Source organism: Apis florea, unplaced genomic scaffold (genome assembly GCF_048593485.1).
Source record: "Apis florea isolate Af1SG1 unplaced genomic scaffold, ASM4859348v1 contig_3496_pilon, whole genome shotgun sequence".
In the NCBI taxonomy this organism is placed as follows: domain Eukaryota; kingdom Metazoa; phylum Arthropoda; class Insecta; order Hymenoptera; family Apidae; genus Apis; species Apis florea.
Window position 1 is genome coordinate 3471765 of NW_028256773.1, and position 25703 is coordinate 3497467.

The window sequence follows — 25703 nt, forward strand, 5'->3', positions numbered from 1 at the left end:
CGAAATCGAAAAAAACAAAAAATCATCGTTAAAACTTTCGAAAAAAAAAATATACTCGATGTATCGCACGACAATATATCGCCTACGTATCGAATGTCAGCCGGAAAGAGGAATCGAGTGGATTTATCCGGCAAATGCATTCTGCATACATCGAAACTATATAATCGAGGCAATCGAAGACGTTCATCGAACCCGGAGGCATTGTCGCGCACGCGAATCGAAATATGTAGTATACTCGTATCCGCGACGAGTATGCGTATCTACTATGTATGTGTGAAGTGTGCATCAACACGACGCTGCCAAAACACAACTTTCCCCTAGTTTCAAATCGCACTAGAATAGAAAAAGAAGAGATTTCGAGTGGCGGCGGCCGCGCGTCTTTTTGGTCGAGGAACGTGACACGTTCGTGCGTGCTCGTGCGTATTCGTACTGCGACTCACCGGGTAGTAGGGAGAGGACTCGTCGTGTAGGACCACCCAGCGACGAACGTCGCGTCGGCCCCCAAAAGACAAGCACGTGGAGTACGGTATCATGGTGACGGCGGCGACAAGAAGGGGGCGTACGATCCGCTCGAACCTTGTCACCGAGGACGTCGCTACTAATTGTCCGCGTCGTGGCCGCCGTCGCGTGGTCCACGCGTTTTTTTATCAAATTTCTGGCGTACACGTTTGACGTTTTAGCGGCGTTTGGTAACGTGCCTCGCGCCGCACCACCGAACAACCGAACGGGTTAGCGAAGCCCACGATGGAAAACAACAAGAGGCGACCGGCTAGCCAAGGACCACGAGACTCGAGCGTAGCTAGGGAATCACGACAGCTGATTGGTCGGCGAGAGTACCACCGCCGTCTGCCGACCATTGCGCGCAACCGCGTCCGAGAGATCAATGAGACTCGAAGCGAAGAAGACACTCGCCTAGAAGTAGCCGAACGTTCACGAGAGTGTGCGAGGTTCACCGAAGATTGCACTGCTTGAGAATCGGGTCGCGGTGCCGCGTATAGTCGATACAGAGTGACGTTTAGGTTTGACAATTTTCTTTTTTGATGATTTTCTTCTTATTTTGTAACGTACAACGTACGTAACGTAATGTAAACGGAACTCTTAATAATCCATTAACGGAGATAACGTAACGAATTGGTATGATCGTTGATTATGTCATTTTCCTCTTAATGATAAGAGATATTTGATTCGAATTGTTGATGAACGTTTAACGAGTACAGTTAATCGACCGATAAATAACAAGTAAACAGTCTATTTTTACAACCGTGAAAGCATTCGCGATTCTCTATAATTTTAAGCTTTAAATAGATAGAAAGGAATAATAGTGAATGCGATGCTTATTTCAGGAAACGGACAAAAGCAAACCTATGTACTCGCAAGACAGTTTGGGATACACTATATTGTTGTTTCCTTCTTAGAACTAAATCGAGTTTACTATAATGATTGCATTTATGAAGCTGACTTTAGTAAACGTCACGCAGAAATGTACATGCAGATGCCAAGAAGCTGGTTTAAATTTAGCAATATCGCGTGCAACCAATACATTTTCGCAGGATTAATTGATTTGACCTAAGGAAAGAATCGTGTACGCGTTATCAATAAAATATCAAACGCACGTTTATAAATATTGAACATATCATTTGAACTCTTTGCAGACAATATATTAATTTTTATAGAAAAATATATTCGTAAGTGAATTTCAATCTTAATTTCTTTTTTTAGTAAATTATTTTTATCGTTATTCAATTTCTTTTATGCGCTTTGCTTTTCAATCTACCAAAAAATCTAGTCATTCAATCATCGCTATCAGATAAGATTTCAAAGGATGAAGAATTCTCTTTGTGCGAATGAAACCGAAGATTTGTACCGTGCTTTATCTTTATCCGCACTATTGTTTCAATACATATAGCAATATAGATAGCACAACGTTTTACTAAATCTCGAAACGATAATAGTAATCGTTTGTCAATTATTAATTACAAATTTAGTAACACGAGAAATTTTTAAAATTGAGTTACATTTGAATTGTGACATATCCTTATACTTTAATAATATCATTATTTGAGACGAAAAATGTATTTCCTGACTATCGAGAATCATCAATGATTCATAAAATACGTTTTATCCGTTTCTCTTAATAAAATCGCAATCTTTTTTTATTGATAAATTGTAAATGAAATTTCAGCGATGAAAAACGATTAACGCGATATAGAAAAGGTTAAAGGATGCGTGAACCATTTGAAAACGTGATTCTCAGGCCGTTGCATTGCAGATCGTCCCAAGGACGATTACGCACTGAATGACACGGTCCGCGTTACGTCACTGATAAGATGTCGCACATGTTTCGTATGCGTATGACGAAACATCGTGGGAGGAAAAGCGTCAAACGATGAGAAGAAAAAAAGGTATCTGGAAAGAAGATCGTAGAATATAAAGAATATAAAGAAAATTCTTTCTCTCCTTTCGGAATAAAAAAATGAAACAGGGTATCGAAGCGAAATACACTGACGAAAAAAAAAAGAAGAAAGAAAAAGAGGATAATAGAAGATATACAAATATTTATCGTAATAATATTTAATTTTAAACATTCGCATGAAAAAAATTAAAATTAAATCAAAAGGAAATCATAAACGAAGGGTGAAGAGAAAAAAAGATGAAAAAAATGGATGATAAAGAGACCAATTAAAAAGCAAAAGAGAAAAAAAACGAAAGGAATACGAATGAAGAAAAAAAGATAAAAAAAAAAAAGAATAGAAATAAAGGGAGAAAAGCAACTAAACTAAAACGGAGGGGAAAAGTTAACAACAGGATGAAAGAGAAACAAAATACCGCACAAATATAAAAAAAAAAAGAAGTGTAAAAAAAAACTGAGGGTTAATGAAGAAGATAATTGCTAGGGAAAAGAAAAGAGAGAAATAGGAAAGAGATAGGAGAAAAAGGAGAAAAAAGTGAATGAAAAGGACAAGCAGAGAGAAGAAAGGAATGAATTTCATCATTTAATTTTAGAACGATCGCGTGTAGCCGATGGCTGCCGCAGGGGCATGTCATGGCCCAGGGAGTCGGTTGCAATATCGATCCTAACTTCACGCACCTGAAGCGCACCTTCTCCCGTGTGAAAGGAGGCTCGTCGCTGTTCCATCTTTTCTCCCTTCGATTATTCTTACCCTCATATTTCGTTATTCTTCTTTTCTTTAACGACCATCAACCACTCTATTATCAATTATTGGACCATGTATACAAGTGGAAAAATGTGCAATCATTTTATAGATACATTATTTTACATTATTCGAAGATCTTTTATTAGTGGATTGTATAGTTACGAGTATCGCTGCTTTTCACTCCTATTTGCAATGACCATTAAGTTCGAGAGCCACTCCTATTCGCAGCATCCCTATTGGGAAATTTTGTATGGTATAGTGTCCCGAGAGGTATACATGCTATTCGTGATGATCGAAAATTTTTATTGAACGTAAAAGCAGCTTTTAAATAATAAAGGAAAAAAAAAGTTTTTTTAGCTTTATTCATATCATTCAGTGTTGGATTCATTTGTAACGATATAGTTGTTACTGTACAGTTGACCGATTAAGTTTATCACCAGATTTTTAGAATTAACCACGTAATTCAAGGAAAATGGATTTGTTCATTTCTAAAAATTTTTTTATGAAAAATTTAGTGCACTGCTAAGAATTAAATTTTTGGCAGTGTGTATGTCTAAGAAATGTTAATAGTAGTCAATAGTTTGAATAGTAGTCAATTGAATAATTCATCAATTTAAATCCAAAATAAAATTCAATACAATTTATCCATTTGTAAGCAAGATTTACCAGATCATCTGGTTCAATGACATTAAGGATTTTCCTTGCATCGATCGGTCTCTCAATAAGTTTATCAGCTGAATAGAACTCTAACTTGGGGAAGTATTATAAAGAAAGAGAATTTGTTCGAAAAAAGATGACGAAAAGAAACTACTTCTACCGATAATTTTATCGGTTTTATCTCAAATCCTACTTCCTGATTTCTTAATATATACCCTTTTAATATGATATATAAAAATCAATTTTTTATACCAAAATACATACGGTTAAAAATATTTAATGTTTAAAATATTTTTAAATTAAATTCTCGAATTATTATTTTTGATAATTTTTATTTCGTATCGAATTGAATGGATAATAATTTTAAAAATGATAGTTTTATAAAAAAAATGACAAAATTATTATAAAAAAGAAATTATTTTTATCCTTTATAAAATATACTTAATATCTATTCGTTGAACTTAATCAATGGTAACTTTGATTCAAATTTTGAAATTATATTAAAAGTAATTGTTATTCTACGTCTCTATCAGCAATTGAATGAAGTTAATTTTAACACGAGGATTACCTAATGTTTGTGCAAATGATAGATTGTACACGCTCGATAGAAACATTCCTTCGAAGCCAGACGTATCGCGAATTACACATATTCAATGTGTATAATATAAAGAGACTGTGAAACGACTTCCTTCTATCGTAAATTATACCTGATGTTACATTACCCACAAATATTTAGTTAATATGAACTCTGTTCGATCGATCAGATAAGAAATATCGCGTTTTATTAATATGGATATATTTCCTCTTGTTGGTGCCAATGATTTTATTCAATATCTTTGTGTATTTTAAGATCGATATTATATTTTTCGATAAAGTTATTATTTCAATATAATTTTGTTATGTTCTGTTAAATTAGAGTAGATTAATCTAAATTCAAATACACTTATATTTAATGAAAAATAATTGTTTAATATAAAGTAAATTTTCTTATATTTCTGATGCATTAAAATAGTTATCGACTGTGCAATTTGTATCGCGATGATTTAGAAGATGCATAAAAAATTGAATGAGATATTCATAGTTTTTATTAAAAATTCGAAAAGATAATAAACAATAGAGAAAAAAATTTTTCTTACTTGAAGAAATGTCAAGATAATATCTTCAGAAATAGTGACACCACCGCGACGAGCAAGAGCATTAGGAGGAACTGCAATGTCCAAAGCAAGTCTTGGTAGTTCCACCATAATGATAGATGATGCTATTTCTCTTCTGTTCTCTTCAAATTAAAAAAATATATCATGAAAGTTGAATAATAGTAAAATGAAATATATTTATTTCATTAAATTAAAAAATTGTTTAATAAAAATTATATTTATATAAACATAGTACATAATATTTATATAAACGTGTATAATATTCTTAATCACCAGAAGATTAAATAGACACATTCGATAATATCATAACCTCACTTCAATTTTTTGTTTCAATCATTCAATCAAAGATTTTCTAATTATATATTATTTCAAATACTTTAAATATATTATAATTATGATTATCAATCGTTTTTTTGATAGACATGTTGATATATTCATGAAAAAATAAATAATATCGAAAAATTATTTTATCTCAATACAGAAAGTATTCGAAAATATCCTAATTATTCATCTTAGATACTATTAATTAATATTTAAAATATTTGACTTTACTTTTTTTATATGCCACGTACGCAAGAAAAGATAACAATTTGAAAATTTATTTCGAATATTTAAAACGATACATACCGTTTTTTAAATTCAAATGTTGATAATTAACCAAAATGAATTCTGTATAACTACAATAAACATGCTCCAGGTGTCACTACACTTTTACCGCCAAAATTTTTGAAAATAATTTGCTAGTATCAAATCAAAACAAAAACTACGAAATAATATGTTCAAATTAAACATTTCAATCTATTTCGATTATATTTTCTTGCGCTTCTTAAACTCACTAGTTTTTTGTCAATAATTTGTCTCTTAAGACTCAATCATTTTCGTTCCAATATTCTAAAATATTCTTTATAATAATTCGATTAAAAATTAATTTGATTCATTGTTTTTACACTGGATTCACCAAATACAAATAATAACCAAAATTTTAAAATTAACATTAACAATCAAAATGTTATATACACTAAATAACACTGTTTAACCTATCTAACATTGACCTAACAAATTTTCGTCAAAATATTTAAATATACATATCATTAACCGATATAAATTTCACATTAGTTTTTAGAATTAGTAGGTTAACCTTAAAAATTTCATGGTTCTCATATCACGTACAGGGAGCAGCACTTACATAGCATATCTATATTTTGTTTGGATGTAACCACAGACAAAATACTAATAGATCTACTATCTTTGAAATTTTATGTTTTATATTTTGAATTGTTGATTGTGTAAAAAATCATATAATGATATTTAATTACAATTTCTCTCGTTTTATTAGCGCTGTTGTCTTATTTTATACTATAACGATAATATCACATAATATATAGATATCATAGAGATCACGAGATATACAGGACCTGACATCTTACGGGATTTTGTAAACTCACGTTCTGAAATATTGACTTTATCGACTTAATATCGAAAAAAGTAGAATGTTTCCTACTGCAATTTATACTATTATAATATCTACTGCAATTTACCATGAACAATATAGAAATTATATTCATCTTAAACTTAAAAAAAAATGTATATATACAGAATTCCAAAATGTTTATTATGAATAAACTAATGAAATGAATCATTGTAATTTTTAAAATCAAAATAAAAATGTTACCAATAATTTAATTAATTTCAATAATTATATAAAAAAATAATAGTTGCAATCGCGTGCGCAGCCAATTAGCTCATATTATTTACTATAAAATTTATAATTGTATCATAGATATAATTATGAATTATATAATGAATAATAATGATTTTCCAGGTCTCACCGCGTGGAGGTTGCTGCGAATTGGAGACCCACCCTATCCACGATCCCATCCATCCTCCTTTACGCAAAAATTTATTTAAAAAATTAATCAAAATCAATAAAAATAAATCTTCCTTTTGACATAGGTTTTAGGTTGACATAGGTCATTCTTTAATCGTTGTGCAAAACAAATAGCAAAAGGAATTTTAAGGAAAACCGACGCGACAAGCTAAATCTAAAAATGAAAATTAAATTATATCTTAATTTAATTGTGTATAACTCTATGGGACATAGACATTCGTTGGCATGAAAATATAAAATATTGACAATTACAAAATTTAAAACCAAAAGAAAATGAAATGCATTCCACACAGAATTATACTTAATTGATTTGCCATCACCATTTATATATATATATATATATCTATATATATATACATTTATATATTTATATATATATACATCTGGATGATGGACCGGCATGCAATCGGTCAGACAACACAACAATAATTACTACATATTTCTAAAACGAGCACAGTAACAAAGTAGTAACAATGACTTCCCATTCTTTAGACTCAAACAAGATCTAAAAAATGAGAAACCATTCGTTGCAGCCCTCTTCGTGACAGTTTGTCGGGCCTCTTCGGTCTTCCTCCTTCGGGTGCGATAGCCGCTGAAACTTAAAACTAGGCTCGAGATTTCCTATATCGTACACACACACACAAAAAAAAAATAAATAAAAATAAAAAACTACATCACGGAAACTGAGTGCACATGTGCAATGACCATTGCTCACGCATGCGCAGAATCTCGAGCATAACGTTCGTTTCGAAATTTATTTCGCGACCGCGAACGCGAAATTCAAAAAATCGATGAACAAAGCCAAATATAGGTGACTCCACTCGTTTCAGCTTTATTCTCGATTCTTCAAATTATATTTCCTGAAACAGGTTGTCATACGAAAACGCGCCTACCCGATCAGAGACTGTGACAACCTGCCCGGCCCTACCTACTTATAATTAACAAGCACACAGAAGTATACTACCTACCCTACCTAACCCTATATTTAAAAAAATGACAAAACAGGCATACCAACACATTCATTCCACGATTCTCACGCATAATACTCGGGCGCAAAAGCCTAAACTAGGGAAAGCGTCCCGGGACGTTTCCGACACCCGAGCTTGGCACACAACTTACACACTCTAACTTTACGTACCATTTTCCTGAAATCAACTGACGATGGCTAGCGACCATTGCGTGAAACACAATAAAAACACGTGTATCTTAATTTTAATTGAATATTTATCAATGAAAGTTCATGCCTTTTTAAATGATAAAGTGATAAAAAAATTTGATATTAAGTTGTTATTGAAAATTTTAATGAGATTAATCGCTAATATTTTAAATATTTCAAATTATACTATAATAATAATAAAAATAAGCGACGCAATTCCACAACCTAACCTCACACACAATGTGGAAAATACGCCGTGCACGATACACTAACGCATCGTCAGTCGCTGAGAAATTGTTATAAACTTATGAACTATGATCATCATGCCCATTGCCTCTCTCTCACTCAAATAACACCTGGGCATATGAGTGAGATCCTGGTAATGGACACGGAAAGGGTTAAATCTGAAAATCCTGAGCTAAAAAAGATGGTTAGAGTATTTGTTTTCTTTTTCTAACGGATTAATGATTTCTAATTTCAAATCTGTTCATTTTATTTTAAACTTTAATAAATTTATCTTATAAATTTAATGAACTTTTATTAATTTCAGAAAGGAAAAATATATAGACAATAAATAAGAAATTTATTTATGACAATTAATAATTAAATTTATATATGATAAATAATAATAAAAAATAATTGACTCTAAATGAAGTATTATTGAAAATAATCTCAGGCGATCTCTTCATCAAAGCACATTTTTAAAAATGCAAAAACAATGTTCAAAACTTTTTGCTTTGATTCAGAAATCTACCTGTCGCGAATTATCTTCTTGCATATAATATTTCATACATTTTTTTGAAAGAAATAAAATATTTTTACATTTCACTACTTAAGTTTATTACAAATATCAAATTTAATACAAAATATCAAATAATTAAATATTATAATTAAACTAATAACTGAATTCAAATAACTATATATATATAAAATTATTAACAACTATTAATATAAAACTATCTTTTTAAAAACATACAAGAAGAACTATCCTGATCTAATAAATAAAACACACACAAAAAAAAGAAATATTACTACTCACAGGTATAATAAATACCTGCGGTCACTGTGCTCGTAAACAAAAATCTACGTATACAACCAATCACCCGTGTCGGTTCGGATCTTTCATCCTACGACATGATTGAGTGACCAGAGGAACATAAATGCATGCGACTCACCAATAGATGCGAAGAATCTGCAAGAAATCACCGTCATCAAGGAAATAAAAACTGTAACAAAATGTGAAACATTATAATTTAAATACTGTAACTTATTTGAAAAAGTTGAAATAAATAAAAAATAAAAAAAAATAATTACCTCTTCGCGTGGTGGATGATCTCTTGAAAAAGCACTGACTTTATCCTATTCCGAAAATGAATAAAGAAAAAAAAAATAATAAAAAATAAAAGACTAATATCTCTAATTTACAATCGAACAAACACTGATTTTAATTTCGCGAGTATAATAAATAAATTTAATTAAGAGCTATTGTGCTCTAAAATATTAAAAAAAACTATTACGGAACAAACACTGAATTTACTGATCGCATTGCACGCAATCACCAAAATTTTCTGGAATTAAAGTTGTATTAATAATGGGAAAATTAATAATAAGAAGAAGTAAAATAATCTTTCCATATTTTTCTTCTTTTTTCTATCGAACATTTGCTTCAGAAAATATTACTTTTAAAATTATAAATTATTATAAATTTTTTATGATTAAAAAAATTTCATACATAATAAAGTAAAATAAATATTTAATTATTTAAATAGAAATATTAATATTTTTGATAAATGTTCATTACAAAAATACAAATACTTTGGAATAATGAAATAAAAACGAGCGAATAAAAATAAAATAAATACATACAGTACACAAGCGAAACATCAAACGTCTATTTAAAAAAGTACGTTGGCATCCATATTGGAATTTGAAGTTGAATCAGTAATAACCGAATAATAATCTGTATAAAAGAAAATAAAAATTTTCAAGTATATAAAATCTATAAAATTAATCGATTACATTAAAATAAAAAATATATAATTCAATAATTAAGCTCAAATTTCATCTTAGAAAATCGTAATATGAATTCGTATTGAAATTATAACTGTGAAATAAATGAATAAAAAAAAACGAATAATTTAGCTTTTGAAAAATTGTTAATTATAATAATAAATATATATTGATTGAATAATAATGATATAAAATATATAGCTATGGAAAGAAAATGTATGTACTATGCAGTAAATAAATCACACACTTCAAAAAAAAAATAGAACTTCTAATCATCACGAATATCGATAGCACAATGACGCGTTATAACTTCGATAATCGAATTAGGAAAAAGAAATAATTTGATAACAAGAGAAATATATCAAATATAATATAAACGCAAACTCTCAATTTCTTGGAGAAAATATATTATAAAAAAAAGTAATCAATTTTGAATATAACATTGGACAGAAAAGAGAAAGATTTATACATTATACAGATACATTTGAAAAAAAATAATAAATATCACTGAAATAATTTAATAATTTGATAAAATAAAATTGCATATATCTGTTTTAATACAGAAAAAAATTATAGAAATCTCTAAGTATCTATTATAAAATCTATTTTTGTTAAAAGAAATAAAATATCAAAATCATTAATTACAAATTGTCGTAGTATATAATATATTGTTGTACTAAGGCTATAAATCATTTTTACTTCGAAGTTATCCCGACTTGTTGCCGATAATCGAACTATAATTTACTTAAATGAAAATCAAAATCGTAAAATAAAGATATAAAAAAAATCATATCAAGCATGAAGCAACAAGTGAATTCAAATTTCAACTCAACGAAGCACGAAATATCGATAATCTTAATAAAGTCAAAACACACAAAAAGAAGCATGAAAATACTAGTTAATTTCATTATTAAAATAATGAATTGATTATTAAATAATCGAAAATGATAGTAATTTATAAATTCGATAACAAAATATGAATTACTTACTGCGTAGTCGAATAGTCGAAGTCGGTTGAGAACACAAATCCTGTCGCGATGACTTTCCACAGGAGACTGATCCGTGCGCACATAGTTCAAATAGAGGTCTTCTGATTGGCTGACATTGAAAGACAATTTTACAATCGAAATCGCGTAATCGAAGAAATATTGTAAAATATATTTTAATTACTCTAATTAAAAATATATTGAGAGTAGATTATTAATTTATTTTTACAATATTAATTTTTATTAATTACTAATTTATTAATTATTTATTTGACTGTTTATATATTTTTTTATTAATTCATTTATTTATTAATTCATTTATCGATTATCGATTTATCGATTATTTACCGATTTATTTGTCTAATGGTTTATTTATAGATTTTCTTATAGAATTCTTTGTTTTATTAATTTATATATATATATATCTTAATTTATTTATTTGTGATTTATTTATATATTTATTTATAAGCCAAATATAACTAAAAATCTTAAATATAATAAAGATAAATTAAAAATAAATTATAGTAGAATATAATAAAAATTGACTATTTATGCCATCTCTTGTGTATCAAAAATTTCGAAAATAGAATGATATAGAATAGAATTGAAAATCAGCGGCATTTTTTAATGCCAGAAACTTCAAAAGAACTCAGAAGAGTCAGAAGAAGAGATTATCAATACTATTCTTTCTTTGACACTCAAAAGATGGTATTAATATAATGATAATTAATTTTTAATATATCTTTGTTCTTTTTCCACTATTTATCTTGTTTATCTATGTTCATTTCATCTACATTAGATAGATGGCAAATCATCAGATGATACTAGAGTCTATAATTTTTATTTTTGTTCTTTTTCCATTATTTTACTTATTATCCTTAATTCATGAGATCAAAAAATACATAGATTGTTACATCTATTTTATAACTTATCTAGATATGATGTCTATCATATCTATTATATTTGTATATAAAATAGGCTATGATATTATATTCGACTTTTTATGTTGCGCATGTGCATTCTAAGAGGGCGTAACAATAGGTTTGTTGAAAATTTGTATGATTTTATATCAGTTGGCACTCTTTATTCTTAATGCATACGTACCCACTTATTTACATATGCGTGTTAATTTCATTTTCTATAACCTAAATTACATATACATAAAGTTCTGGAATATAATAATACGTGTGAAAATGTATAAAATTGAAGATTTTAATGATTAATTGTTGATCTTTTTAAATTTTGTTTAAATTCGATTACCAATCAAACTGTGAAGTATAGTTAATGTTCGTTTCAGAGCAGCATATTAAATATTCCTTTCATTGAACCATCTTATTATAGATTACTTCACGGATAAAATGTGCGTCCAAGGCTGTGTCATTATATGTTAGTAGTGATGTGGAACTGCAATAGTAAAATTATGACGGAAAAAAATTTATTTATTAAAACATTATTTTTAGTTATTGCAATAATATTTAGTGCAATATTACAATGTTCCGCAGTTTTATCAGACAAACGACTATGCTATGATCCTAACTGTTCCGGTAATTGAAGCCATACTTTATTCTCAATATGTATCTATTTTAAAATCTGTTTTTTTTTAATACATATAAATTATTTAATGATATATTTTCCGTAGAACCTATTTCATTAGCTAGAACAACAATTAAATATTTTCCAAATGAATCGGGATTATTATCGTTTAATGTTAATGACAAAGTCACAGTTTATAGTAAAGAAGCAGGCAAGAGAGACGATTTGTGGGGTGTAGAGGTAAATTTTATTAATTTCAATTTTTTTAATTTCACTTCCTATCAATTTCTTTCAATCTTTATTATATATATAGTTATTTGAAGTTATGTAACAAAAATAAAAATTAGAACTTTTATGATTGAATTATAATCTAAAATGATTAAATTATATAAATTATAAAAATAATATAAAAATATATTGATTGATATTATATTTTTTCTTTATTTTATTTTTATTATGAAAATCATATATTTAAGTAAATACTATTAAGAACTTTATTCATTTTAGATTAATGGCAAAAAAGGATATGTACCAAAAACATTTATAAAAGAATATAAAGTTTTACATAAGAATTTACAATATGAAGTGTCTATTGATTCATTATTTAATAATAATGTTTCATCCAATAATAAACATCAGCCTAAACAAAGAAAAAATAAATCAGTATTTGATAAAAAGGATGCTAAAGAAATTGACAATTTGGATTTGAAATCCACAAAAGAACTGCCACAGAATGAAATTGGTGTAACTCCATCTTATCAGATTATTGATGGAACTACAGTTCACTTAAATCATAATGAGCCTTCTATAGAACCAACTCTTGTAAAAGATATTATACAAGCAACAGTAGTGCCAAATGAACAAAGTGCTGTTGATAAAGTATTAATGAATACAAAAGATAAATTAGAAAGTAAAGAACAAATTGTTGAAGTTGATATTAAAGATTTTGTAAAAAGTTCAGAAAAAGTATTAGATTTGCCAGATCTAATACATAGTTCACCATTAAATATAAGTGCAATTTCTGATAAAATAGAATATGCGACAGAAAATGTAAAAAATGAATCATTTACTGATGAAAAAGATCAATTATTAAATAAAGTTGATACTAATGATCTACAAATACCTATATCTGATATTTCTAAAGAATCAAATATTAAAGGTGAAGAAGTAGTTGAATTAATTAAAAAAGATAATATCAATTCCAATATTGAAACAGTTGAAAATATTGATACCAAAGTACATATACAAAATATAGAAAATACTAATCAAATTAAAGAACCAGATATTTTATCATCAACCAATCATATTAAATCAGATTTACAAAATGCAAAAAATTCTAATGAAATTGAAAAAGATAATCAGGCTTTAGAAAATGTTACAAATGAAACTAAATTAGAAATACAGAATGCAGAAATAAAAGATATTCAAGCTTCAGAAGATGATACAATAATTGCAACTAGTGACATTGAGGTAGATATACAAAATATGGAAAATTCTTATAAAATTGAAATAAAAGATTCTCAGTCTCCAGAAAGTTCAATAATAGCAACTTCCAATAATATTACATCAAACATACAAAACGTAGAAAAATCTAATGAATTTGAAGTTAAAGATATCCAGTTTTCACAAAATATTACAATAAGCACAGTCAGTGATATTAAATCTGATGTAGAAAATGCAGAAAATTCTCCTGAAATTGAGATAAAAGATATTCAGTCTTCAGAAAATGTTATAATTACAACTAATGAAATTAAATCAAATGTATCAAATATAGAAAATTCTGATGGAATTGAAATAAATAATAATATATTAGAAAATATCACAATTAATACAGAAAATATACAATATTTTGAAGATGTTATTCAATCAGATACAGATCAAGATAATATAAAAAAAGAAGAAGAAAGTACAAGTATTGAAAATTTAAATAAATATGATAATAATCAAGATTTATCATCATTATTCTTCACTCAAAATATAAAAGATAAAGTATCAGTAATACCATCTGCTGAGAATATTGAAACAGAAAATATTGGACAACATAAAGAAACAATATCAGAAATTGAATCTAATTCAAAAAAAATTGTACTTGATATTGAAGATACTATGCTAAAAAAAGCAAGTTCAGATAAATATGATTTAAAAAATGAGGATATTTTATCTGTAACTAAAGAAACACCTGAAAATATTTTTCATGAAATAGAAGGTATAATACAGAAATCATTTATTGTCTTATAATTATTATTTTATAATTATAATAAAAAAATAATTTTATTTAGATTATTGTACCCACAAATAATTTCTATTAATTTGTATTATATTTTTTAGCTATACCTCCTAATATTTGTATAGCTGATAATGTTGAATGTTCTTCAGAAGATGTTCAAAAGTATTATTCATATCATGTAAGTATGAATTATATATATTTATATTTATATATATATATATATATATGAAATATTTCAATTCTAAACTATATATTTTTCGTATTTTACTTATTATTTAGTTAATTATTACAGGAACAAACTTCTCAAAATGGTGAAAATGCTATAATAAGTGGAACACAGATTGAAAGCAATCATTGGTTAACACTAATGTATTTAAGTGTCACTGCTATTGCAACACTTATATTTTCCTTAGGGTACTACTGCATTGAGGTAAATTAATTAAGTACAATAAAAATATTTCTATTATAATATATTTTATATTATAAATATAATATAAAAAATATATATATATATTAAATATATATTAAATATAAAATAATTTAATAATAATTAATGATTGATATTAATAATAATGGTAATTAAAACTTATTTGAAATTATTTGAACAAAAATATATATGATTAAAATAGTTGCATATATATAATTTTATTAATTTTATATGTTTATAGAATATGAGGAGTGATAAACGACTGATAGCTAGAATCAACAAACTTGAAAAAGATTTACTTATTTCAGAAGCAGAATGTACAATGGTGAATGAAAATTTAAAATCAACAAAAGAAAAGGTAATATAATATAATATAATATGTATTATATTATTATTCTTTTTTATGAATTTATATTATAAGAAAATATGTTGTAGTTAAGCCGTATGGAAGATGAATCATTTGGGTCTGATGAAATGGTAATTTCTTTAAGAGCTGATTTGAAAGCTTCACAGGTAATATTTTATATTTATTTAATATTTAATATTTTGTAATGTTATTAAATTTAAATATTTGTCAACAATATATAATAATGATAATGTAATATTTTTTAATAGAATGCAAAAGCAGAATTAGAAGATCAAGTAGCTATGTTAGAGAAAGACCTAGAAAGTGCTACTGAAGCTGGATTAGAATTAGAAAAAATGTTGCGAGAAGTTCTTTCATCAAATAATGAAGTTAATCCTTTAGCTCAATCAGTAGAAGACTTACAAACCAGATTGAATGCTCAACAAGCTGCGAACGAATCTTTAACAAATGCTTTAAACCTTAAAACTCAAGAGGTAAGCATACATATTTAAATTGTGAATAATTTTTTATAAACAGAAGTATATATTTAATTGCATGTTATATTCTACATGTTTATCGCAGCTTGAATTCGATAAACTTGAGGTTCGTAATTATAGATATTTTGTAATGTTTGTATATTTATTAAAAATATTATTTTAATTTATTGAAAATATATATTTATATTTCATATATATTGTACACATTTTATTGTATTGTATATATGTAATTTTTAATACTGAATATTTTACAGAACGAATCTTTATCAACAGAGCTTGCATTTTTTAAAAAAAAATATGAAGAATTTGAAGTTGAATTTACTAGAGTTACAGAAAATTTAAAATTGGAAATCAACAGTAAAAACAATGCTGAACAAACGTTGATCGATAAGATGCAACAATTAGAAATGCGACTCAAAGAAGTAAATATTAAATATATTTAAAATTATTATATAATATTATGTTTTATGTATATTATAACATTATTTATCTCTCTAAGATTTCTATTGAAAAAGGAACTTTAGAAAAAGAGTTGAAAGGTAAAGAAGTAGAAATAAAAGATCTTGTAGATGTTATTAATCGATTGAATTCTAATAACTTGGATTTAGACAAGTTATATGATGTATCACATATTAAAGCAGAGGCAAAAACATTATTTGAAGAAAGAAATGAATTAAAAATACGATTAGCTGAGATTGAAGGAGTTCATAATTTATTAGAAGGTATATTTTAAAATATTATTTATAACTAAATAATTAAAAGTATATTCAAATATAATCTTTTAAATTATAGAACATGTAAAGGTCGTTAAAGAAGAAATGGCAACTTTGACTGAACAATGCAAAATAGCAGAAAAAGAAAAGAAAGATGCAGAAACACGACTCGAAGTATTGACAAATTTTTTTGAAGAAAAAGAGGCACAACGCCAAAAGTATTGAAAATTTATCTAAGGAATTAATAAAAAATATTTTTTTTATTAACTAAACAAATATATTATTAGTTAATAAAAAATATATATTTAAATTATATATATTATATATAATTATATATAAATATTATATATTATTATAGGGAAGAAGCTATTTGGTTGCAACAACAGGGTGAAGTTGTATCCACTGTAGAACGAATACAAACAATGCAAAATGAAATACAAAATTATAAGTAAGTTTTTATTATTTAAAATATTTTATATTAAAAATTATTCTATAGTTATTGTAATATTAAATTTTTGAATTACATTTAGACAACAAGTAGAAGTATTGAAACGTGAAATATTAGATCAAGAAAGAGAATATAAAAATCAAATTTCTTTGCTTGAAACAAAGGCACATGAACAATGGGTATGAATATTTTAATTATTTTTAATTATGTTAAATTATTAAATCTTTTAATATATAATATTTTATAAAAAATCTTATATGTATATATGTATATGTAAGGTTGTAGCCCGTCAAGTTGAACGTCGTTTAGAAGAATCTAAAGTTGAAGCAGGGCAATTACGTAATCGACTTACTTTAATAGAAAAGAATATAAATGATGTAGATCCTGAAGTAAAATTGCATCGTAAGTATAAAGAAAAATATTTCTTTTGATATATATTCGTTATTCAAATTTCATTTCATAATTATTTTAGATAGTGATTTTTCAACTTCAATTTAATAAGTAAAATGAAAGTATTTTAAAATGTATGTTTTATAGTTGTTATTAAATTATTTTTTTTTTCTTAGTATTAGTAGAAATTATAGACATAGAAATTGTTTTTGTTAGTTATCGAATATATAAAATATATTAGTAATTCAGTAATTATGTTATCGAAATATCGCTTTATAACAGAATTGACTGAAATATGCTGTATTTAAATATTGAACTGAAATTATGATAAAAGATATACATATATAATATAGGTCCATTTACCGCCAGTGAATCTTTTAAACTGATATTGTAGAATACTCTAATGTAGAAAATCGTCTTTTTTAACATGATTTTTAAACAGGACTGGAGGCAAATGGAGAGATGACAACGTCACCTCCATTATATCTAGGAGCAGAATCATCCAGTTCTCCTATAATGTTTTCTGGTTCTTCGGGTGTTCCGCCACCGCCACCACCTTCTTATTTACATTCACTGTTTCCACCATATTTACCACCTCCATTGCCAAATGCATCCGGTGTACCACCATATGAAGTTAGTCAACGACCACCACCATTGGGTGGTCGTTTATCTTCACCTCCACCTATGCCTTTACATCCTCCTACTTCCAATAGGTATGATAATGCTGGTTCCCCACCACCAATGTCTCCACACATACTTCCACCTTTTGATCATAGATCACCGCCTCCTCCACCTCCTCCTGCTTCAATATTACCACTACCCCTTGGAACGTCGCATTCATGGGGGGAAGAATCACTGCCGCCTCCACGCAATTCTGGCTTCCATCCAACACAACGAGAACGAGTTCGAAATCACAAAGGTTTGTGTATAAGATGACAAGCAACTGCAAGAAACTGATACACCCATTAATGGTTGATTTCATTTTCCATTGAAATGATTTTCTTGCATTTTTTTGCCATTATTATTTTCTTTTTTCTCTCTTTTGTTGTGCATGCAAGGACGCAAGCGATTCTCTAAAGTGAGACAATTTTGGAGTACTATGGAAGGAAATAATTGCAAATAAAGTGCAATATATCAGGTTGAACGTTTCAAGATTGATTTTGCTAATAATATAGAAATTTTTTCCATCGATACAGAATATGCATGAAAATTAAATTATAAAATTTTTTGATATTATATGTATATGACATATCCTGTATCGATTTTTTATTATTTTAATAATATTGTTAATATTTATTAATATTATCGTTAAAATTTTACATTCACTTAAAATATACTTATATAAAATATATTTGTGATTTGAATTTAATATTCTTATATTCTCTATTATGTACGTACAATATTAAGGTCGTCCTATTTAAAGTTTTTATTTATTTTTACATAATGATTTTCTAAATTTAATAATTTTTAACATTCTTTTCTTCATATTTGTAATTAAATAATAACAAAAAATAAGATGGTGATAAATACAATATTTTATTCACAATTTAATACTTTTCTCAGGTTCCTTACATTCTTCAGGAGAATCACTAGACAAGTCACACCATAACAGCAAAGTTTGAAACTTCTATTTTGTTATAAAATTCGTATGTGCGTTCAACTTGTCATTAGTAATTAAGATATTCATTAACGAAAAAATTCAATAAACAAATAACAGTGATGCAGAACAAAATGTTAATGCTAATAGAACGAGCATTTATTACTTCAGAAATAAAATCATGCATTTTGATATGGTATTTGTTAAATGTGATAAACATATAATTAGTTTATTATAAAAAATATATTTGTTAATCATCACTGATATTTAAAAAGAAAAAAAGAAGCAAATTGTATATACGTTTAATTATTTCTTAGGAATATATTGAAATATACAAATAGACAAAATTGTAAAAAAATTTCTTTATATAGTTATATATAATTCTTTAATCAAATCGAAAAAATTATTGTCTTTGTAAATCATTCAAACGGGAAATAAATTGTAATATGAATTTAGATTAAATATAATTGTTATATAAGATTTTAAAAAATTGAAATAAATTGTAATTTATATTATTATGTTATGTTTCATAATCTTTTACAAAGCCTACTTATTGTTTATATATACATGTTTTAAAAATTACCAAGCATTGAAAATTATACATTTATTATTCATAGTTTTCTTTTTACATTTTACAAACAATGTAGCTCCTTTGTCTACATTGATGGACCTTTTAATAAGTAATACTTACAGTATTCACATTTCAACGGAGGTCAAGGAATGCAATGATTATATTATTACTCTATAACTAATGAGTCATAATTTTATAAAAATTCGTCTTGTTCTTCGATCATCTTATATCACAATTAATGGATATGGATGGTCAACTATAAATTTGCATAAAGAAATATGCATAATAATAATGTAATAATTATTTTATGCCAAAAACACTACAAAAAATATAAAGAAAAATATAAGAACCGCGAATATTTTTATCATTAACCACCTGTTATTAGTTACAGATTGAAAATATTTTAAGATTTCTGCATGAGCTGCTTCCACATTTATTTCTGTATCTTCTATATTGGAATCTATCCTGAAAATTAATAAAAATTTTATAATAACTTTTATCAATATTTGTACAAATGCAAAATATTCATTAATATTTTTTATATCTAAAATAATGCAAAAAAAAATAGAACAAATATTAAAAGAAAAATTTTTAGTAAAATTATTGATAGCATAAAACAAAATACATATATGTATGCACATTTAATAAAAATAAAAAATTAAAAATTTTATAAACAATTAAAATATTTATACCTTTCCACCATTTCTTCTTGTTCCTTAACCATATGTGCTAATTGTTGAAAAATTCCACCAAGTTCAACAATAGTAGATTCTATACTTTGCATTGTTTCTGCTCTTGATTGAACATATGCATCCTAATAATTGAATTATTTTTAAATTTTTTATTTTTTGTTATATTTTTTATCAATGGCTTATTATTCAAAATGTATTACGTCTATCTTTTGTAAAATTGAAGTTTTTATATGGAATATAATTTTTAACTTAATTTCTTTGTGCTATATAATAATGTTTCTTTATACTAATCATTCATATTTATGAATTTATTAAAATTTTTGTTTATTAAATCTATATTATGTATTAAATTTTTTAACTATTTTATTAGAAATATTAAAAATGCACATATTGTACAATATTTGTACAATAAGCAATATTATTATAATTAAGTAATATTGTATATTGTATAATAGTATTAAGTAATATTGTTATTATGTTTATTATAAAACTTACAGTATCATCCTGAACTGCTTGCATCATTGCTGAATCCAAATTTATAACTACAGAAGAAGGAGAAGTTTCTTCTTGCAATAACAATGAACCTTGTTTTCCAGCAACACTTGGAGGTAACAAAGTAGATACAGAACCTTGAGTAAATTGTTGTCTTCTACTTTGTTCCTCTCTCATATTCTATATATTTTAAGAGGATTATAATGTATAATTAATTTCATCTTTTTTTATTTTTTTTCTTACATACCTCTGATCTCATTTCAAGAACACTTTTAAAATGATTTGACATATTTGCCAGTTTTGATTGTAATGTCATAACAATTGAAGATGAATGTGAAGCCACATGATGACTATGAGATGCACTATATCCTTCTCGTTGTTTTTTACTAAGTTCCTGCAGCTTTCCTATTTGATGATTTAAACTTTTTAAATCTGTTTTTATAATATTTGTTAATTCCTCTATTTCCACTTGTCTATCATTAAATATCGATTTCCTTTTTGCCACTAAAACAATTAATCTGATAAGTATATCCTTTTATATATATATATAAATTAAATTTATTAAATATTATTTACATATTTATAATTTATATATATATCACACATATAAATCTCTTTTTATCAAAAATTATTATTTATTAGAAATAAAAGTATAAATATATGAATGAATTTAATAGAAATGAAACTTATAAATGATAGAATTTATTAAAATGAAATAATATTAGATGATCATAATGATCTTACACAAAGCAAGTTTTTCTAATTTAGTATAAGTGCTCGCTATATTCTTTCCAATACTCTTAGCTATCATCATAAAATTCGAATAACTCTGCAATTGACGTGCTCGACGAGGGTTTTGCGAAATCACCGCTCGTGCCACGGTTCTGCTTTGCATCATCCGAATGGCATTAATGAATTCATTAGTTCTATCGCGGGACGTCATTGTCGATGGTGCGATGTCCGCTTGCTTTTTTGAGTTTTGTGTTAAATCGCACCGCTCACTTTCATGATTAGAACTCTGCTGACTTATGATACTGCCCTGCCAAGGACTATTTGAGGTTGTGATCACGAAACCATGGTCTACACCATGCTCCAAGCCAACGTGTCGTCTACGTGCTGGCATTGCATTCTTAGTTTTTTTACGAATTTACACTTTTACGACTTTAAAAAACGCAATACGTATTACTCATTTATCTAAAATATTTTTTACCAAATGCATCAACAGATTGAAACTGACACGTCCACATGACAGTTATATTTGCATAGTGATTTTTGTTCCTATATTCTGACAACGTCGGATGTCATGTTGTGCATTCGCTGAAATGAAATGTTACTAGGATTATGTTTAACATCATGAAATTTAAATTTGAACATTATTTATTCTTAAAGCATGAAACAAATATTTTATGAAATATTTTTATGTATAATTTTTAAAATTAATAATGAATTTTAACAATTATTTATAATTATTTATCACATATTGTTATTATAAAATGTTTTCAAAATTGTTTATAAAAATTTCTTTTTTCTACGTATATGTATACACAATATTTATTTACATAAATGAAGTTTAATTTATAATAAAATATAATAATATAATAAAATATAATTTATAATAATATGTTAATGCAAGATTATTTAATTTTCTATACATTTTTTGTATGAATTTATATTTCATTACAATATTAAATGATTTTTTATTTTAATATGTAATTGTAATTTTATTACAATTTTACAAAATAAATCAATTTTCATTTTTTATTTAAAATATTTTTTCATTAAAAAATTGTCTTCATATAACTGATTTAAATTGTATTTAATTATATTGTTCTAGAATTTATAAAAAAATAGATATTATCAATTTATTTTAATTTTTTCTCACTCAAAAATTTAAATAGAGAATTCATTTTATAAATATATCCATTAAGTTATATTAATATTAGATATTAAATTGTATATTTTTAATCGTTATATTTTTAATTTGCTATCATGATACTTACATATGCACTTTTTTAAATATTTAAAAAATTTTTATTAATGTAAAACGTTGATTGATCATTACAAATGAATACATATATAAAATTTCTGTTACATGCTATATATATTTTTGTTAAAAAACTTGAAACCAAAGAAAGGAGAGAAAGGAAAAATTTAAGAGAAATAAGAACATTTCAAACTATATCTTTTTATTTAAACAAAAATTTAAAAAAAAAAATATTCTCACTCCCTTTTGAAAAGTTCTACCATTGAATAATCATAGATAAAATATAATTTGTAATACAATCTTGTTATTACATAATATAATTTTATAAAATAATCATATGCGAATTTGTAATTCACTTATTAATCTTTGAGGTACATAAGGAATAATCGGCTTCATTCTGAATCATTATAAATGTATAACAGATAAAACTATAAAAGAACATAAAATATATGTATATTATCTCTATTAACTCTCTACGATAATCAACATTTTTTCGTCTCGCGATAGTTTACAATTTTCGTACACGAATGTCAGTTTGAATCCGAAAGAGCTTCACGGACGGAAATCTTGTTTTTTTACTTTCTCTCTCTCTCTCTCTCCCTCTCTTTCTCTCTCTCCATTCATTTACTATATCACTTCCATCTGATTCAACTATAGTATATATTTATATTATATCTATTTATATTGTATTACGATACAATCAGAATAGTATATAGCATATAGGTTTAAGGAAGATTAAATTTATTTTTACAAATTTTGAGATGGATAAATTTTATTCGAAAAAGGATCATAGAAATATTTTTATAACTATAAGTGTGTAATAACTTCAAAATTTTTTACATAGATATACGATATAATATACAAGGAAAAAAAAATTATTAAATTTTCATAGTAAATTAAGGAAAAATGGATCTTTCGGATTCAATTAATCTGACATTGCCTTTTAAATTATTTCTTTGCTGCTTCAAGCAGTTAATACATCTCCTTGATTCTTCGGTATCTCGTTATCGAAATCTTCGACGCTTTCTACACTCCTTGAAGATTGGGTGCTGGTGTCATTCGTTCCGGTAGGCAAAGTGGTTACATCGCTGTCCGCTTCGCTGCTTACCGTTGTCAAGATTGTTTCATTCTGGGGTCTCACATCGATTACACGGACGCGGATCAGTGTGCTGTAGTCGTCGCTACCATCGGTATAAGTCGTTTCATTAATGGTCACCACGTGTCCATCGATGATCTAAAAAACAATGATATTAATTTCTAATATAATAAGATTTAATTTAATCTGAAAATAACAGTGACACAAATAGCAGCGATGACAGATAATAACAGTGATAGATAAATAGTGATAATTAAAAAATGATTGATGAAGAAAACTATGTGTAATATTTTTAACTTCTTTTTAAAAGATTGAACAAAATTTTTCTAAATAGTTTTTAAATTAATTTTTTTCATTTTCTAGAATCATATCTAACTTGAATGCAATACAATTATATTTTAAGATGAAACACACTTTTCAAGGAATGATACATTAAAAACTAAAATGCTGCACATCAGTTCAAGTGGCACATCAGTTAGTTCATCCCAGGAAATGTAGCAACCGGATCGGCATTGATGTGCAGATTTCGTTGCGCAATTCATTACGTAAATTACGACAATGTATATTGCACGTATTCAGAGGGATACATGTTACTTGTACTTCAACTCTTAAGTAGCATTATTAATTATATTTGAGTAATGCTAAAGTTGAAGAATTTTGTTTCATTATTTCATCTTTCACAAGAGGTAAAAGGCAGAATTATTGTGGTACGTTGTCTTTACTTTGAGCTTAAAGCTAATAACGTAGAAGTATCTTTTCGAAGAAAATATTTAAAGACGATTATAGAATTATTTTATGGATATAGTTACATTTAACATTTTGATTAAATCTTGATTAATTTACAATATTTTATAATTTATATATAATATTTGTTAATATCGTTAATATAAAATTATTTTTTTAATAATGAAAAAATTAGACGAATATCAAAATAATTAAATATAAAAGTTATAACTTTTCTTAGACATTTCTTTTTTCACGACTTTTTTCGTGAACTGAATATCGAAAGTACAAATCATCTCATAAGATTTTCATTCTCAATGAATAGAATATACTTCTTATAGTATTATATCTGTATTCAAATGTATCATTGCACAAAGATAATACTAGATATATATGTATGCATATATTGTGACAAAGGGTTTCAACCGAAGGAACGAATTTGAGTCAGTGAACTGATTGGCTGAACGAGGCAACCGGAAATGAGCGTAATATTTACGCGTGACTAACCTTGGTGGTAGAGGTAGTGTTCGCTCCTTCAGGAATCTTGTTCCAATTCACAACACCTTGCTCGGGAATACGTGACAAAATGCCAGCCATCTGCTCCCTCACTTTCTTCATGTGAGCTGAAATTGCACCTAAAAGATATTATTATATTGATAAGAATGATATATTGATAAGAAATAAATGATTAATTGAAATTTTCATTGCATAATTATGATGATACTAATCGAGAATTGGATATAAAAAAAGCTCTCAACGAATTATATCGTAGACATTAATAAATCTTTTTTGAGAATATTCATTTCTTCTCTTTATTAAATTTTAAGATTAAATTCTTATTTTAATAAAAAGAAGAACATTAGATTAAAAATCAAAAGTTAAAACTAATTTGAATTTCTGATTTAATGAAATTCTATATTCGTGTTGTATATAATATTATTTATAAATTGCTATCTGGCCA

General features: G+C 26.4%; 4 protein-coding genes and 2 long non-coding RNA genes across 14 annotated transcripts in view; 3 read left to right on the forward strand and 3 right to left on the reverse strand.

The window, feature by feature from the left end:
* The window catches only part of LOC100869255 (uncharacterized), a 91273-nt gene extending 84454 nt beyond the window's left edge, over positions 1 to 6819 (reverse strand). Inside the window, exons 1-2 of one of the 2 annotated variants that reach the window (XM_012494478.3) lie at positions 5594 to 6819; positions 4949 to 5088 (exon numbers count right to left, since the gene is read on the reverse strand). In XM_012494478.3, coding sequence (XP_012349932.1) covers positions 4949 to 5056 — 108 coding nt within the window. In that variant the 5' untranslated portion in view covers positions 5057 to 5088; positions 5594 to 6819. Of the gene's footprint in view, positions 1 to 440; positions 567 to 4948; positions 5089 to 5593 lie in introns of those variants that run through there. The other variant, XM_012494479.3, reaches the window with a different exon arrangement.
* On the forward strand, positions 983 to 3526 carry LOC147656741 (uncharacterized). Its single transcript, XR_015293738.1, has 3 exons — positions 983 to 1239; positions 1344 to 1685; positions 2183 to 3526. It is a non-coding gene; the product is annotated as an uncharacterized LOC147656741 (long non-coding RNA).
* Positions 6820 to 12091: 5272 nt separating the features above from the next.
* Positions 12092 to 19702, forward strand: Tango1 (transport and golgi organization 1). Of its 7 annotated transcripts, none has more exons than XM_086913227.1 (19): positions 12108 to 12201; positions 12348 to 12550; positions 12646 to 12779; positions 13047 to 14745; positions 14868 to 14944; positions 15059 to 15196; positions 15435 to 15551; positions 15629 to 15706; positions 15809 to 16033; positions 16122 to 16142; positions 16291 to 16458; positions 16536 to 16758; positions 16829 to 16967; positions 17108 to 17197; positions 17280 to 17376; positions 17476 to 17599; positions 18030 to 18506; positions 18646 to 18725; positions 19151 to 19702. In XM_086913227.1, exons 2-18 carry the CDS (start codon positions 12391 to 12393, stop codon positions 18708 to 18710), a joined length of 4032 nt encoding a protein of 1343 aa, XP_086769353.1. In that variant the 5' UTR covers positions 12108 to 12201; positions 12348 to 12390; the 3' UTR covers positions 18711 to 18725; positions 19151 to 19702. The 7 variants fall into 7 exon arrangements, with proteins under 7 accessions (XP_031776136.2, XP_086769356.1, XP_086769354.1 ...); XM_086913226.1 differs by having other exon boundaries at positions 12117 to 12276; XM_086913225.1 differs by having other exon boundaries at positions 12187 to 12292.
* Positions 19703 to 19773: 71 nt separating this feature from the next.
* Positions 19774 to 23033, reverse strand: Syx5 (syntaxin 5). The gene is made up of 5 exons (XM_003690680.4): positions 21684 to 23033; positions 21187 to 21443; positions 20943 to 21119; positions 20448 to 20569; positions 19774 to 20220 (listed from the first exon to the last, which is right to left on the reverse strand). The coding sequence occupies exons 1-5, from the start codon at positions 22060 to 22062 to the stop codon at positions 20061 to 20063; spliced, it is 1095 nt and encodes a 364-aa protein (XP_003690728.1). The 5' UTR covers positions 22063 to 23033; the 3' UTR covers positions 19774 to 20060.
* A 75-nt stretch (positions 23034 to 23108) lies between these two features.
* LOC100868517 (icarapin-like) overlaps positions 23109 to 25703 on the reverse strand; it is a 41182-nt gene continuing 38587 nt past the window's right edge. Inside the window, exons 3-4 of one of the 2 annotated variants that reach the window (XM_012494595.2) lie at positions 25250 to 25365; positions 23109 to 24157 (exon numbers count right to left, since the gene is read on the reverse strand). In XM_012494595.2, coding sequence (XP_012350049.2) covers positions 23888 to 24157; positions 25250 to 25365 — 386 coding nt within the window. In that variant the 3' untranslated portion in view covers positions 23109 to 23887. Of the gene's footprint in view, positions 24158 to 25249; positions 25378 to 25703 lie in introns of both variants that reach the window. The other variant, XM_012494594.2, reaches the window with a different exon arrangement.
* On the forward strand, positions 24055 to 25296 carry LOC116415510 (uncharacterized). The gene is made up of 3 exons (XR_015293642.1): positions 24055 to 24302; positions 24383 to 24726; positions 25160 to 25296. It is a non-coding gene; the product is annotated as an uncharacterized LOC116415510 (long non-coding RNA).